The sequence below is a fragment of the Battus philenor genome, unplaced genomic scaffold, assembly GCF_028537555.1.
Source record: "Battus philenor isolate CCGP_79_NKW_IND1 unplaced genomic scaffold, ilBatPhil1.0.hap1 SCAF_19, whole genome shotgun sequence".
Lineage (NCBI taxonomy): Eukaryota > Metazoa > Arthropoda > Insecta > Lepidoptera > Papilionidae > Battus > Battus philenor.
In genome coordinates, this window is record NW_027181681.1 from 10,624,452 (window position 1) to 10,641,688 (window position 17,237).

The following is a 17,237-nucleotide window of genomic DNA, read 5'->3' on the forward strand; positions in this document are numbered from 1 at the left end:
TGTTCGAACTTGTTATCGCCCACTAAAACGTCGAGGTGTTCGCTCACAGCCGTGTCTTTGTGGTACCGACCAGGTTACTCTGACCCACCCCGTCCCCCGATTTTAGGATTATTATAGAAGCGTTCGGGGTTAACTGTTGAAAGCGACGGATCAAAGTTAGTTTGTCAGCTTACGAGGTCGAGTCACAGAAGTGCTTACATGACTACACTGTGGAACTCTGTTGTTCGATAGAGGAGCATTCAGGACGAGTATTTCGTCCGGTCTGTGTATCTTTGTTGCTATGAAAACGCGATTGTGTCCATGCGATACATTTTTTTATTACGGACATTTCGTGAATGAACGTCTGTTAGATGACGGTATGAAATTATCAGCGTGGTCGCACGCGCGGATTGGTCGGCCGGTTCGTAGGCGTTGCAGCGACGACGCCGAACAGATCCGTATCTCAATAGGAGGTAGGCGAGTAATTACTCTGATTGAACGTTCACTTTGAACGTGATGCGAACACGCTTCATACAATTATACTAACTTACTGGTACATTCAAAATTTCACTGTACCCCATCTCTTATTTTTAAGTTTTGAGTGTAGCCCAGCGGTAGTATACTGAGCAATCGTATATCGCGGGTTTGATTCCCGAGAAACAATCTTATACGATTCGCACTTTGTGCACTAATTATATAGGATTGCTACTGCTCACAAACTAATTTCCAGATAAAACGTATATTAAGAGGACCGGAAAGTAATGTCGCTTTTTTAAGTTAAATTCACACGACTACCTTTTTAACAAGTTTTTATTTCAAATCAATCAATTTCAATGCTGGAGCGGTAAAAATAAAGCGATTTTTCTGTAAAATATGACAAGAGAAACGACATTATTTTCCGGTCCTCCCAATATGTTTATGGGAGGTCTATGGTATGCATAGGGTCTATGGGCTAGAACGACGAAGACGACGATGAAATAAGTTCCTTAAATAATTGAAAAAAAAATCATTCAAAAAATACGTGTGACGTATAGCAAATGAAAAAAATACTGTGTAATATTGAAATACCTCTTACCCAAGTATTTATAAACCGAAAACAAATAATTTTTATGTAATAAAAATTAAAATTAGCATACACTGAATAATTAAATCCGTAAGTACAAAACATATACAAAATAAAAATAAAATTTGAACTATACATTTAATGTTATTTGATAACAAGCATGTACGTAATATACTAGTTTCTCTGTCAAAATTAGAAATAAAAAAAATTAAATTCTTAAAACGTGTATATATTCTTATTTTATTTAATGTATTCCGTTATTAAGGGCCTTTCGTTCCTATACATATTCCTATATATTACATATATATATATATATATATGTAATTTTAAATTATCTAAATAAAATATACAAAACCCGACGTCAAAAATCGGCTTCATAGAGCACCATCTCTGTCCCACACTACCTTTGTGACGTTTTGTCAGTTGTTGTATTTCGTGCAACAGAGATAACGCTCTGCGAAGCTAAAATAAGCCGATTGTCTCTTTCCAAAGGTCGATGTGCAATATTTATTGCAGAGTACTGTATATTACCCGCTGTGTCAATAATTATCGACGTCAAAATGTATCTACCTGTTCGGATAATAAATACCTCAAATCTAAGAAGGACTCAAACTCAGCGGGATTATATATTTTTTTAAATAACACATCTTTGTTCAATTTTTTTATTTGAATATCAAAAATTAAAATTAATTACAAAATCTACTTCACATAATACTGTGATCAAAAATTACAGTGATTTTTTTTTATAAAATGTTAACTCTTTATTTATTATTCCATATTAATTTCATCCCCTTCCTATAAATCTCGTTTTTACCAACGCTTCTTTTTATGCTTGAAAAAATCGGAATAGTCTTTTCCGATAAAGCCTTCAAAAACTTCGATACGGTTTATATCTCCTCAATGTGTCAAAACGGCGTCCCCACATTGACCTTTTCAATTTGCTAAATAGCCAGAAATCGCACGAGGCCAAATCAACCGAATACGGTGATTGTGGAACGATATGAGTCAAATTTTGGCTAAAATAAGTCGTAAAGAACCAACACAGTATGACATCTACCAAAAGCGACTTGACGCGTTTGAGACAAAAACATTCCTCAAAATGGTTTGGGCAGAGACAAATGATATTCCATCTTATGACAAACAGACGTTTGGCAAATGTTATAGAAAGTTCTACCAACATAGGAAGAAAATTACCGTCCTCGCTAATGTCGGATAATTTAAAATAATAATTTCACTTACTTTTTGATCACAGTAGCATATTAAAATTATCGACGTAAAAAAAATTTCGTACAGCCTGTGATATCCTAATACTGTGTATAATTTTTTTTTACTTTTATTTTATTGTAACTTTTTTATGAAATATACTTTTCTGCCAATCAGATATCATCAGATTTCGTATTGACGTTTATTTATGGGACACTTATATGATCTTATGTAACTGCAACATTTGATATATTCCATTGCAGGCAATAATATGTAATGACTGCACCAGAATCTCATTTAAAGCGCAATGGAAATGATGGATTGCAATTTTACCCTGCTATTACATCATGGGAGCGTACATTCACGGATAAGAAACCAATATTGCAGCTATTACTCGATAAAAAGTTAATAGTGACAATGCTTCTTCTTATGCCTTGTAACTTGTATATTCTTCCTGTAATGTTGCCGAACCAATTACGAATTGTCGGGTTTAAGATGTAATGCTTTAGTTGCAAATGTTCCGAATTCTGTGGACTGTAAACCAACGAATGGATACTGTTGGAACGTGGAGTGTCCACTTGCCTTTCCACAAAGCGGATTTTTGGGGTTTTTGATCACAACCCGGAAAAAACGGCGATTAGTTGGAAAAATTACCGGAAGAGTGTCTGCACGGCGAACATGAGGCTGCAGCCGTATACGCTGGTCCAACCAAACCAACCACGCTCGATACCGCTGTACCCAAAGCAATACATGCCGCCGAAGATCGGCAAAAAGGATAACGATCCACAATAGGTAGTAATACGATGCAAGGAGGTGATAATATTTCCAGAGACATAATTCTAAGTTGACAGATACCAGAGAATAATTAAAAAAAAGTCACTTGCAACACCTTGACACCGGTCGAATGAGTGCCCAATAGAAACTTTTCCTTTACCTAAAAAAAAAAACTAAACGAAAATCAGTGAACGTAATTGGTTTTTTGCGACGCCGCGTTCGAGTTATCACGACCGTAGTTGAAAATTGAAATTCTTGCCGTTGTTGAATTCTAGTGCTAGCCGATTGAAAGGCGCCAGTGAATTTGAAACATAGAACTAGTGTTAAAATTTAATACATATTAAAAAGGTTTTATATACTTTGAATGATTGGAACTTAATTTGTTAAGAGCGTCCCATAAATCAACGTCAAGACGAAAATAATTCGTCGAATTGTCAATATGTTCAGTAAATTTGATATCGTAATACATTTGAGCATATGGTATGACAAAATGCTATATTCTTACAATAAGCAGTTGCGAAATGAATTTGTGTCTGTCATTTGCGAAGGTTTTCTATTGTAAATTAATTATATCATTAAATATTACTGAATTTCTAATTCCTCCATCTGGTCCTCTGCTCTCTTTATCTGTTCACATCTGGATTCTGTTGTCGATGGTCTATATAAGAGGCGTTCACTCTAAGATATCTCTTACATATCGACCATCACCGACACGATAAAGACGGCTGCCCACACCTAAGACATTTACTGCTGGAGATCAGACCTGCTTTACAGATATCCAATAAAATTTGTTGGAAACGATCTTCCTCTAGCGTCTTCAGACGACCAAAACCAAATCTTCCATCCACTTTGTAGGTGAACGTCTTATGCTGAACTTGCAGCTCTATGGTCTCCATCTAAAGGCATTGCTGCCATCAATTCTGCGCTATGGCCACACTGCAACTACAACTAGCCAATCTACATGGGTATGTCTATTGCTTTCGTCTAGGGATCTCCTCATTGCCGATTCGATTTCGTAGAAAACTCCCGAACATGTCACTCTATCTCATGACTGTAAGCTAGCTAGATATAGTTCTTCGTATATAATTAATTAAACAGTAAACAAGGCTTTTATATATTTCTTGCATGTTTACGATAAAGGATCCACAAGGTGGTTAAAGAATTAGCAACAAAAACTGATATAAACCATACATGTATTTCAAATCAAAAATACGCAAAAAAAATATCAATGATATATTGTTGTTTGGACATAAGACATGGCCTTCTTGCTTCCTTCGCCTCCTATGTACAGATTTTTTGTCATGAATTTAAATGTATATATAAATAGAAGATTTTACAGTTTTTATAATAGCCGAAATAAAAATTGAATTTAATTACCATGACTAAAAAAAATCTCAATATGTACAGCAATTGAGAATAAATTTGTGGATTATGGCGACCTCGAGCATGAAGGTATATACAACGTACTTGCGTTAATAAAAAAAAGGAAAAACCGTAAACAAGTACCACATAATAGTTATTACGTAAAGGAAGACGAGCGAACAAAATAAGCAAAGTACTATTGCCGCTTTATCACTATGACCTCTCTAAATTATGAATGACGGACAATCGATGTACGTCAACCGAGTTATTACTATTGGAAGCGATGTGTTGTAATTGGGGCCTGTCAAATAGGCTGATGGTGATTCATAATGTCCGACAAGACCGGCAATCAAAGGTCAAGGAGATCTGTGGGAGACGTCGGCAAACCGCGGCGGAGAAGTAAATTTTTTTTCTGTCCACCACAGAGGTTTTAATACTTAGTTTAGTGATTTTTATTTTTATCAAGATGTCCTGGCACGCTCCATACTGTCGAGATTGTCCTTTCGCAGTTTGATTACATCCTAACACGCCTTTTTAGGTTTTAATTGGCATCATATAAGGCATATGTTTTAATTTACATTTTTGTTTGTATCGGTATAAAAAAGTTTCCTTTTATTATTTTCATCAATACTTTATTATTTATTTCCCCCACAAAAACCATGTGTTTTAAAGAAATAATATAAGAAATAAAAATCTATACAAATAAATAAAATAAGTAATATTAATAAAATCGCCTTTTACTAGATGCATACGAATATATACACCAAAATAAACTTGTGTTAATTTTTGGCTGTCTGTTCCGGCTAAACTCAGAAATGGCTGGAACGACTACGACGAGACTTATACGGGCAGGTAGCTGATTTAATAAGGAGTAACTTAGGTTACTTATAATCTTTTTAAATGCAAACAAAAACTAAACAAAACATTTTTTTTCTTAAATTCCACGTGAAGTCGCGTGCACAGGTAGTATAAGATAAAATTGACAGAGTTCATTATAGGTTTTTCACAGATCAGGGCCTGTTTGGAATGCTCGTAGCTATCTGTTCAATCTGATTTTAGTTTCTATCAAATTGGATTCTTCTTGCACTCTTATAATTACGTACACTGGTATTCCCTAAAAATAATCTAAAACTTAAACGAAAATTTGTCGGCGCTGAAAAAGTAAGAATAAGTCTTGTTGGTGTAAATAACGACGCACTGGAAACACAGAGAGAGTTGTTAGTTGAATCGCTGAAGCGTTCGAATCTCTCAATAAATTGTTACTATTATTCGAATTTAATATACTCCGAATTTTGTAACGTTTTTCGGGAAATGGTGAATGCTGGCCGCTAACCTGTCTTCTTGAACATCTTTGGGGGAGGTTCATATATTGCAGAAGATGTTCTGCTGAAATAATGCTAATTGTCGGTAACCACCACTCGTGTCCGTGACGGCAGAAGAGTGGAGACTTTGAAGTTAGTCTTTGGAGACCATCGACTTCAGAAGGAAGGACAGATGTGAGCAGAGGATAGCATTGGAAGAGTAGCATAAATCTAGATGACGATGATGGAATCATCTCAATAATATCACTCAAAAAATCATATCGGCAAAGCTTTCATCAGCTTATAACAAAAAAAAAATAATAAGGCTATTTCTCGGACTTGTATATCTAAGAAGATTTAATTTAGTTTCACAAGATTCATAATTTAAAAGAATAAAAGGCGGCGAATGCTGCGTTCCCAAGAAACTTGTTACGGTCATGAAAGGATATCAACCGTGATCGGTGCGCGTGAATCATTGCTGTCCCACTTTAGGGCAATAAAGCGTACGAACTCCAACCTTCTGGGAACAGCGGTCAATGCACACGTGACCGGCCTGTTTTATGGCAACCACTATTCGAACTTTACGGACCTCTACGAGATGACATTGGGTACTCTATCTTGTTGAAAGCTGAATCTTTACACACAAAATACTTGTGAAGCGCTACTACCATTTTTAAGTTGAATTTCACTGCTCGGATCTGTATTGCAGATAGGTCTGAAATCTCTTTGAAGGTAAGCGCACTGTAGTACTAGTGGACCCGATAAAAGCACTAGTTCATAGCTAAGATAGATAAACAATTTGAATCACAATAAATAAATAAAAACGGTTTTAGTTCTAATTTCTGATGCTTATATATATATAACGGTGAAGCTGTTTCAACTCCGGAACAAGCGACGTACGAATGGCCATGCGAAAAACATGAATAATGCCACAAATACTAAATAGCTACCACCCTGCTATTTATTTATCGACATTACAAGGCCAAGGCGACAAGCAATGGAGAATATGTCGGTTCTTCGTTTATACTCGAGCAGTGTCCATTTATGCGACAACGAAACGATAGCGCGAGGCAATCTACTACTAGCGACATCTATCGACTCTGAAATAGCGTTCGGACATATAACACTTAAGTTTAACAAATTTTCATACAATATATCAAATTAGTTGCAATTATTTTGTTATTATTGAATTCTGGAGTTAAGTAGCCTCTTTCATTATTAACGGACAAATATTTTACAAATTTTTACGTTAAGCAAATATGAATCTAATGGTTCGATTTGTGAATGTGACTGTCGTGGATACACTCTACATACAATGTATTTTTTAAATAAAAAAAAACAATTTAATATTAACGTTGTATGAGAAGAAAATATATATTTGTACTATTTGAAGTACATGCATCAGAAAAGGATCGATACAGATAAGTGGCGTCGTCTAGATAATAAAACATTTACGTAGAACGTCATAGGTAATGGCGGGAAATATGGAGCTGGGTCTGGTTTTAAAATTTAAAGCGGCCATTACGAACGACGGTAGCGCATACATTGAATAATCTATGATCAATTTTAAGATTAAATATTCCCATTGCTCATTATATCAACGGAAATAGCAATTATCATGTTTCACAAATGGCCGTGTTGTTTTAACGGAATTACACCTTTTTTTATTATAATACACCAATGGAAAGTTGTCAAACTAGTCCGCGGCGCCAAGATGTAATTTGAAAGATGAGTCCGCGGTCCGAAGCGACGCGCTACTCGACCAAACAATTTTAATAAACACTCTTTGAATAATTTCACATATTTTTAACTTAACTGAAGTACTTCTTAACTTCGACTCAACATAGGTTTATCTTTCGAAGGCTGCCACGTTCTTAGGTCGTTTTAGCAAATGCCGGAGGTCCTGGTACTAAGATTAGCTTAGCTTAGTTTTTTCCGTGGCCCCTGTTTTTGAAGACCTCTGGTACTCCCTATCATATTGTTGGGACGAGTATTTTACATTTTCGAGTAAAATTTTTTATTTCATTTATATCTCTATTTACAGTTTTCTCTTTCTTACACAGTATGTTTCGTTCTTTTTCTTTTCTTTCATACTTCATAAAATATTCCACTCCTTTGGCACTCTTGTCATCTTTTCATCCATGGCCTTTCATCTCTCTACTTCATTACTGAAATATCACATTAACTTATTTCATATGTTTTAGTTCTTATTTGTTATTTTGTATTGTGTTTTCTGACTTGTTTATGGTTTACCTTGAATTCAGTTCTATTATTACACTACTGTAGTCTTACATCTCTTTACTACTCTTGGCTTAGGTTGTAGTTTACTTTAAGTAGCTGTACCACTATCAAGTAGTTAAAGTTTTTCACAGGGAAGGCAATCTATATGAATTATTTAACGGAATCACGCGTTACCTTGCGGAAGTCCATCCTAAGTAAGAAAAGGACCCTGGTGCCCTGTGTTTGGCACTAATTGGTGTGACATAACTCCTGAAGATGCCCCGTGGAGGGATGAAACACGTGTTGAGTGATTTGACGGTGGCAGTTGTGTAATTCGTATTGTTTGCCGCATACGCATTTATCAGCGGGCAGGCGGGCGGTGCACTTTGACTACCACTGCATGTGCGGAAGTGCCTAATAATTGGTCCTTTTCGTACCTAATTGTAGTAAAATATGTAAGTGATACTGATTATTTAAGAACAGTCCAGTTAAAATATAAGTTTAAAATACAAAAACTAATCTTAGTTTACTGTGACATCATTCTGTCTTTTATTTCTACGCATTGTCATTATGGTTCATAAGGCAAGCTTTTTTATGATTTTTTTAAGATTTCTGTTGCGGTCTCTAATGTCTTCATAGTTCATAAGGACAACGCGTCAGGACACATGTTGGGTCATCATCATTAATTTTGACCTTGCCCCGTCACCATTATCAGTTCCGAAGAGGTACACTGCTGGATATAGACCACCCCTACAGATTTTCAGTAAGACCGGTTGGTGATGACCTTAACAAACATTTGTCCACATTGAGGGTGGTCGTCGTATGCTGCGCTTGCCGGTTCGAGGTGTCCGTTCCAGAACTTTCAGGCCCTATGGAACATCTCCTGCGCTCTATGCGACCTGCCTCTTGAACTTGCCAATCGGCTGTGCTATTTCGGACACTTTTGTTCGTCTACGAATTTCCTTATTTCCTCGTGCGCAAAGCCCTCATTGTTTTAAGACTTCGAGATAAGCTTATTGTACTACTACCTATGCTTTATAAAATTAGTGACTTTTTTTAGGCAACAGCAAGACTTCTTAGATAATGCCTCGAATTAAAAATATCGTCTCTTCTCTGGGAAGCATCCCGGGTCACATTTTAACAGAAACACATTGCTCACTTGATTCATGATACAATTTTGTTGACATCAAAAGAAGATTGAACACTTCGATTATTCAATCGTCTTTGACGTCTACAAAGTTGTCCCATAAATCAATGTCAAGCTCCCAAATTTTAAGACCGGATGTTAGTGACGTGCACCAGCGTTTCCGATGATCTTGAGAAGGTCCTATTCAGCGTTTGCCGGTCTAGGGTCTCCATTCCAGAACCTCATCGCACCAGGGGCTATCTGTTCTGCTGCAGTCTACCTACCGCCACTAGAACCTGTAAATTCGCTATTCGATCCCGAAATGAAATACCAAGGAGGTTTGAAATGAGAGACCATATTGCAGTGCCGTCATCAATCAAAAGAAAAGTAGGCAGAAACGAAACGAAATAGACCGTGGGCTGTTGACGGTGGTGATTATATAACCTATATATCAGGGGAAAACTGTGTACTGCATTTAAAATAGACAAATATATTTAATTTTATACTTTGTTAAATGAAACTAATGTAAACTTCGAATGAGTTACCAGAACCAATGAGATACGCTAAATCGCTCTCAACATTTAAATAGATGGCAAAAGAGCACTTCCTCGGCCTCTAAAACAGGATATTGTATAGCATTTGTTATTTATTCGTATTTATGTAATACCTTTTCCACGTATATATACATATATAGCAATGTATGTATTTGTATATAAGTACACCCTAAACAGCCCTCTCCTTTATGTCTCTCATTTCCATCTAAAGGTTGTCATAGAGATCGCCTCTGGTGATAAGACCGCCTCTTATATATACCTTTACATAAATTGTTTTTTTTAGTTATTAACATCATAATGTACAAAAAAGTGTAACAAAATAAAATAAATAAATATACTTGCGTTGCTATCGGCGAGCATATTTGAAATAAGTAAACGAAAACTTGCTTGTCAGACTGCAACAGAGAACGTGGAAATTGGACGGGTTTTCCACGCATAAAATGGGTTCATATCCATATGCACAGGGATACTAATTAAGTCTATATAGCTAACAAAATTTCAAATGTATAAAGAGATTTGCAATTCTTCATGATCATAATAATGTCTGGTGATAAACGCCTACTACAAGGCATAGATAGAACTTCTCCAAAAATCGCCACGACCACTGGTCTTGCCCTGCTCGTATCGACTTCCTTCGACTTTAATTACGTCGTTGGTTCTCATTTATCTTCAAGAAAGAAGAAAAATATATATGGAGTTAAATACAGCAGTCTTGTAAATCATGCTAGAAATTCAGTGGAAATTTGATTGACCTTTAAACGGTAAATTATAATATTTATACTTATTTTTGTATCGAATATCGTGAGGCTTAAAGAAAGTTGTCCACCCACAGCTATTGCGGGACATGAAACCTGAATTAATATGACAAAGAGCGTACTGCACGAACTCGGAAAGTGGATCCAGCACCAAAATGGAGAACCGGTTCGACGCTGCAAGCGGACGCTATGAAGATATTAACATTGAATTAAAACTACTCAAAACCGTTTCTATTAACATTACAATGAGTTTTAAAAATTCACAATCGTAATCTCAGCGCATCGCGACGTACTCGTTTTAATACCAAATTAATCCACTAAAAATCTTATCATACTAGTTTATAATAATATTTATGTTATACACAAATGTTTAACACGCACAATATAAATAATAACAAAACTAACAGACTACAAATAAGAACGCTTTTATAATGATTGTTTATTTACATATCAATACATACAATTGTTTAAATAGTCACATTGTATATATATTGTAAGATATTTAAATTAAGAAACTTGCTGTCAATGAAAACATTTATACAGATAATAAATACAAGAAATAAAAATAAACTCGTAACGTCTAAATTTCATCTTCACAAAAGTTAATAAATCCTTCATGGGTCTGAGTGCACGCATACGTAAGGTCCATAGCATATCTTAGAACCTCCTTTTATAAGTTTTAAAATCTAAATTCTAAAATATATTTTTAAATATCTCTTAATGTAGAGTTTATTGTTGTTCGAAATGTGAGAAAGTTGGTTTTATTTTAATTTAATTGTAAAAAAGAGTAACTGTTGAGTTTCTGGCAAGCTCTTCTCAGCAGATCAGCATTTCGAACCTTCGTATATATATTCGTAGCTTACTACATATAATGTTAAAATGTGACAATTAAAGTGCGTGTAAATGCGTACTGGAAACTTGAATAGACGATGACTAAGTATGCCATCAACTTCACCGCTCTGCAGTTGGAATTAAGCCAGAGCGAAAAACTGGACTGCGGAACCGAAATTCCACCCCCAATCCCATAACGCATAACCGTCGTAATGTTACGCCTGCCAAACCACGACTACTACGTGTAAAGTTGTGTAATTCCCTATACTTGTAACGGGACTTCCTGTTATGTTAATGTTAGCCGAATTTCACGAGCCGCAACGCAGTTTTGAAAGTAGACCTTAATTACGAATGCCGAGTTCGAGTCAAACGGAATCCAATTAACTATGTCGTTTTCTTAGCGCACAGGTTAACGGCAACGAACCCTGGTGTCAACATCAGAGGCCCTTATCTTGTTTTTTTTTGTTGGTAAAAGATGTTTTTCCGTTGGCAATTACAGATTATCTCAAATTGACATGGTAGAACTCTCTGCAATAACTAAGCCCATGGGAGTCATTATGACCCATGCGACATATTCAGATACGAGAGTCTAATGCTGCGTAGTTAATCAGTCGAATTTAAAATAAAAAAAATCTTTATACAATGTACGATGGTTACATCTCTTGTTGACGTCAATTCCTTTTACCATGGTGGAGCCGCAGGGCCGATTTAAGCCTCCTTCTGAATATGTCGCCTTCAAGTCGTCGTGTAAGGGTCATAATGGAGCCCGAGGGTGCCGCGGCTCGCGCTGTTAGTTATTGCACTGGTCTGGTAAGCCGGCAAACCCTATGCGGACGCTCCAGGTTATCTCGGGCGACGCACAAACAAGTCCCGCGAGGAGGCGCTATCGATCGCACACGTCGTTTTTATTTATACGGCGCGGGTGGGCGAGGCGCGTATTAGTAAACAGGCGCCTGCGCGGCGGGCACTCACCGACTTGCAGCACGCTGTCCACGCAACCCGCCTCCAGCAGTTTGAGGCCGCGGCAGAAGGCGATGCTGCGGTGGTCGTCCGCCGGCGCGCGCGCCAGCGACGAGTACATGCAGATGTCGCGCTCGTCCCGCGGAAACGACCAGTACACAACGCGCCGCTGCACCGGTTCTGGGATGCGTTCGTAGCGCTCCTCGATTCGTTGGAAGGGGATCGCCGCCGCCACCAGCTTCGCTGTGATGTCGAGCAGCGTCGGCGGGGCGCGCGGCCGGCAGCAGGCGCGCGGCGCGCACGCGGTCATGGCGCTCGCTCGGCCGCTCGGCGCGGACTGACGCGCTGTCGCCCGCCCGCTGCTGCCCCGCCCCGCACCGCACCCGCCTGAGGATGCGCGCCCCGAATCGACACTCTACGATAAATTATTCATTTGGCGGGTATAATGTGCGATTTATTATTAAAACTTGACGTTTTTGTATTTTTTTTATTCACCGATATATCCAATATCGGTCTTTGTGTCGAACCCGCACGTCTGTCATTTATTTATGAAGCTTTAATGCACAATCTCTAATATTAATTTTTCATCAGTTCATTCCATTCGTGTTCTCTGGAATATTTCGGTGTTATCTGTATTTTACAGACATTTACAGAATATTAGTGTTACTGAGGAGCAAGCGATGCTAAGTTAGTATTACTGCGAAACCCGAAATGGCGGCAAGAAGAAATAAAAAATTACGAGCAAAAAATGAACGTTCCTTATCCATTTGTGCCCTGCCTCCTCACATTACACAAACGAAGGGGAAAGGCCGGGGGCGAGGAGCGCGGGGGCACATTAACAGCTGACGGCAGGGGCGCGGGGAGAGGAGGGGGCAGAATGGAGGGGGCCCGGTGCACGTCAGGTGTCGAGCGGCTCAGCTGAGATTCACCGAGATACAGCGCTTTAGCCGCTGACGGCGTGTTACGTACGTTGACCTTTATTTGTTTATATTTTTTTTTGAATCATTCGACTCGTCAGGTACAATTTCTTGTTAGCCGCAAACGCAGGTAGAAAATTTAACATATTTTTATTATCAGTATCGTAGTATTAGTATCGTATTTTAAGTATCTTAGACATAGATAACAATGTGCCTTTTCATCCACATGATATGTAAAATTACAATATAAATGTGCAAATCATTACATTCGTAATTCTTTTATAATATGTTCAAATGTCAAATGTCAAATGTACATAGAATAATAGCAGGAAGTCACGATTAAAAAAAATCCAGTTGGACTTGTTTCTTCATGTAATTATACACTTTTAATACTATTAAAATGTTACCGTTTATTATAAATATCGAATTATACAAGAACAATTTTGAATTTATATTGATGCAAATTATATATACCCGTTTAAAATTCCAATTCGATGGATTAGAATAAAAAAGCGATTGTTCGAAAAAGGAACACGAGAGGTTAAAGCGCTTGAAGCGCTAGCGGGTCAGAATATCTATGTCTCGGGCAGAGATCGAGGAAATCCCGTCAGCCGGTGTACATACCTACTACGACGCTACCTACGTTCCGTTATACATAATATTATATAGCAAATTACGTGTAAGCACACAGCTGATCCGTTAAAAGCGAAATTATTTTTATTAACTACGCTATTTTTGCTTTTTTTTTTAACAGTTGTGTTATAATTATACATCCACGGTACCCTGACATTTATTTCGCCGATATGTCGGTTGATTTTTTTATCGAAAATTGATTAATAATATAATCAATTTTATAACGTTGATACTAATTACTTATATTATTTATTTAGATGCCAAAACGAAGACTCTGTCTCCGAAGAAGATCCAGAGTCAAACGCAAGTTGGCCAGCACATGAAATAGATGGATTTTGGGACCTTAAGATTCTGGAGTAGAATCCATGTAACGTCAATTAGGATGTTCTCCAACTTTCACCTACAAGGTGAACAAACAACCTTGTTGAGACCTTCGGGACATGGTAGATGCAGGCCTGTTCCAACTGGTCTTTTTGGAATTCTATTTGGGGGGAGAGCTATGTCTAGGAATGCTATACAGTTGACTGTCTTGTTCTTTTTTTTTTTTAATTTTATGGTCCCCGCTGTTGGGGACCTCTCGTTCCCCTATCTCGTGTGGGACAGGGACTTTTTATTTCTAGTAATTTATTCATATTTTTTATTATTATCATTCTTCTCTTTCTTCTGTATCATCTTATCTGTCGTACTGTTTCTTTCATTCTACTTCTACTTCAATTTTTCCAGTCTTTCTCTTTCATTCCATTAGCCATACATCCATCCTCAACCACTACATTCTAGGTTTCCTTACTATTTTATTTTGCAAAATTACATTTTTTGTTCAACTATTTAACACGTATTTTCTTTATAATTATTTTATATTATTCTGTTTATTGCACTATATTTGGTAGTACTATATTTCTTTTATTTTTATTGACTGTCTTGTTAACGATGTTTTATAATAAACAAATCCTTATATAGATTCTTTATAATATTAAATTTATGAATTATAATACACAACATATTGTATAATTGGAAATATTACACTGCCAACACAAGTGGCCAAAAGACACGGTGTCTTGTCAATCTAAATCGGTTTCTCTATGGTAATCTAAGTTATTCCGCCTGAACCGGCATATACAGTTAGCGAGCACCCATTCCAAATATAGGTGGGACCATCTTCACGTCGTACTTTATAAGCCCGGTTCAACTAGACTAACATACCACTACAGATAACTAAAAAAGTTATGTACATTTTATTCCATATATACTTTTTAGTACAAGACCGATTATCGTGGAGATAGTGGAGATATCGTTGGTCATCTATCGGCTGATACTATTCGCATAGCCTTTCCATGTTATACTAGCTGTGTCCGCAACTTCGCTTGGAATTTAATGAAAAAAAAATGTCTAGTGTATTTAGTTTTTTTTTTCTTTTTTATTATAATTATAAGAATTTTACTAAAATTAAATCAGCCGAAGTTACTCATTAAATCAGTTACATGCCTGTGTAAGTCCCGTCAAAATCGGTTCAGCCATTACAGAGTTTAATCGGAACAAACAGAAAGACAGACAAAATTTTTTCGGGTTTTTTATTATTACAAACAGACGCTCCAATTTTATATAATTGTATAAATTATGTGTTTGATTTTACTTGTATTTTTTTATGTCTGTCGCTGGTGTATCTAAATAAATAAAATGTTATATAAATGTTACAGATTTGATTTATTATTTATAGTATCACCCCTCCCCTCTATTTAATAGTAAAATTAGTACTTAAATAATTTTACACTCTTGGTGATCGATAATTAATCACTTACTACGTACGCATACAATTGAGGAATTGATAATGTTTTTTTATTTTTATTTATGCAATTTTTCTTTTCAGGCGATGGGACGCCCACTGCAAGGGATAGGTCTCTCATATAGAACGCTATTATGGTCGACTACTACGACTACTACTACGGATGACTATGTCACTAGTCTACCTAGGAGGGGGTCTGCCCACGCAGCAGAACCTTTTGGTCCCAACGGCTATCGGTTGCATGGGCGACGTACTCCATCCACTTAAACTTCAAGCCGCAATTGTTGTAATCAACGATATAAAATGTTATAAAGAAAATAATGTTTAATGTTTTATTACTTATACCTATATCGTTCATAGCACTTCATGCCTCTATAAATACATCACATCTTCACACACTTGCAATAAGTTAGGTTTTATTATATATACCCTAGAAATATATGGCAAAAAAATATTTTTCCGGGTCAACTAGTATAGATATATAATGTGAACATTTAATGATTTTTAAAACTGGATATTCCGGGTAAGGTTCAAGGGCATGTGTGGAATACCGTAGCCGTCTGGGATAAATCGTGAAGTACCAGCTCGAAGATATGGACTCCATAAAGAGATAATCCTAGAAGCTGTTCGGTAACGATACTTTTACCAAAAGTTGTCAGTATATCACTGTTCTACTGTATTTAATGGAATCAGGCGTTACCTCGCGGAAGTCCATCCTAAGTAGGAAAAGGACCAATATTTAGCCACTTCCGCACACCGATTAGTGCCAAACACAGAGTCTGTGTTTTGCACAGGCTGGCGGGCGGTGCATTTCATTGCATTGCTGGTCCTTTTCTTACTGTTCTACTGTTAACATTTTGGACAGTGTGTAGCGGAATTACAACAAATAATGCCCTATATCTTTACTTCCATCGTACAAGACGTACGGTTTCACGTCAACCGTACATGGCTGAAATTCCTTCCACCCGCACTAAGCGTTTTGTTCATACTTTTATAGTGCGAACAGCTAGGAGTGGGACAATCTACCGGCGTCATTTTTTTCACACAATTTTAACTTAGGAGTCTTCAAGAGAAGAATGTATAGGTTTCGTCTAGGCAAGCATGTACCATCGTATACCACGTCATCGCTTAAGATCAGGCGAGACAGAGGTCAAATGCTTCGCCTGTAAAATAAAATAGTCAAGTGTCTGTTGAATTTTTTTGAAGACTTGCTTTGGATAGACTAAAGTTCTCTCCAAAATAAGTGAAAAGTCGCCTGGTTGCGGAAACTAGTCCAAGTTAAAATAAGACAAGAGGATCTGCATAAGTTCAAAAGAGACCTTCATATCGTCTCTTTAATTCATTTCAGCTACTTAAAAGTAGTGTGTAAACATTAGTGACTTTGTGTGAAAATCACTGACTTTATATAAATTAAATAAAAAGACAGTGCCGTATTCAGGGAATTTGAAATTCGAAATATTCCTGGCAAAATTGGCAAATTGTGTAAATTTAAAAAATTGAAAGCTGGTCCGAATTTGCGCAGTCGCCTTAAGACATATTGTAGCTGGGGTATTCCGCAATCGACCTACTTCGCTGCATGAACACTTGCCAAATATCGCTTATTGCCAAAGTCTAAGCGTTCACTAAGACCCTTTATCGTGAACATTTCCAAGATATTGAGATGTTTTAATTTTTCAGAGGCATTTCGAGAAGCATTAACCTCAAAATGCATAAATATTCGTTTTTAATTACAAAAGAAATTGACACAGAAAAAAAGAACAAAGTAAACAAATCCAAAAA

General features: G+C 36.9%; 1 protein-coding gene across 1 annotated transcript in view; it reads right to left on the bottom strand.

Annotated features, from left to right (window-relative positions):
- The window catches only part of LOC137921395 (zinc finger SWIM domain-containing protein 4-like), a 110,550-nt gene extending 98,112 nt beyond the window's left edge, over nucleotides 1–12,438 (bottom strand). The window contains exon 1 of the mRNA XM_068764135.1: nucleotides 12,141–12,438. Within this exon, the coding sequence (XP_068620236.1) occupies nucleotides 12,141–12,438 (298 nt within the window). The remainder of the gene's footprint in view (nucleotides 1–12,140) is intronic.
- Nucleotides 12,439–17,237: the final 4,799 nt, after the last annotated feature.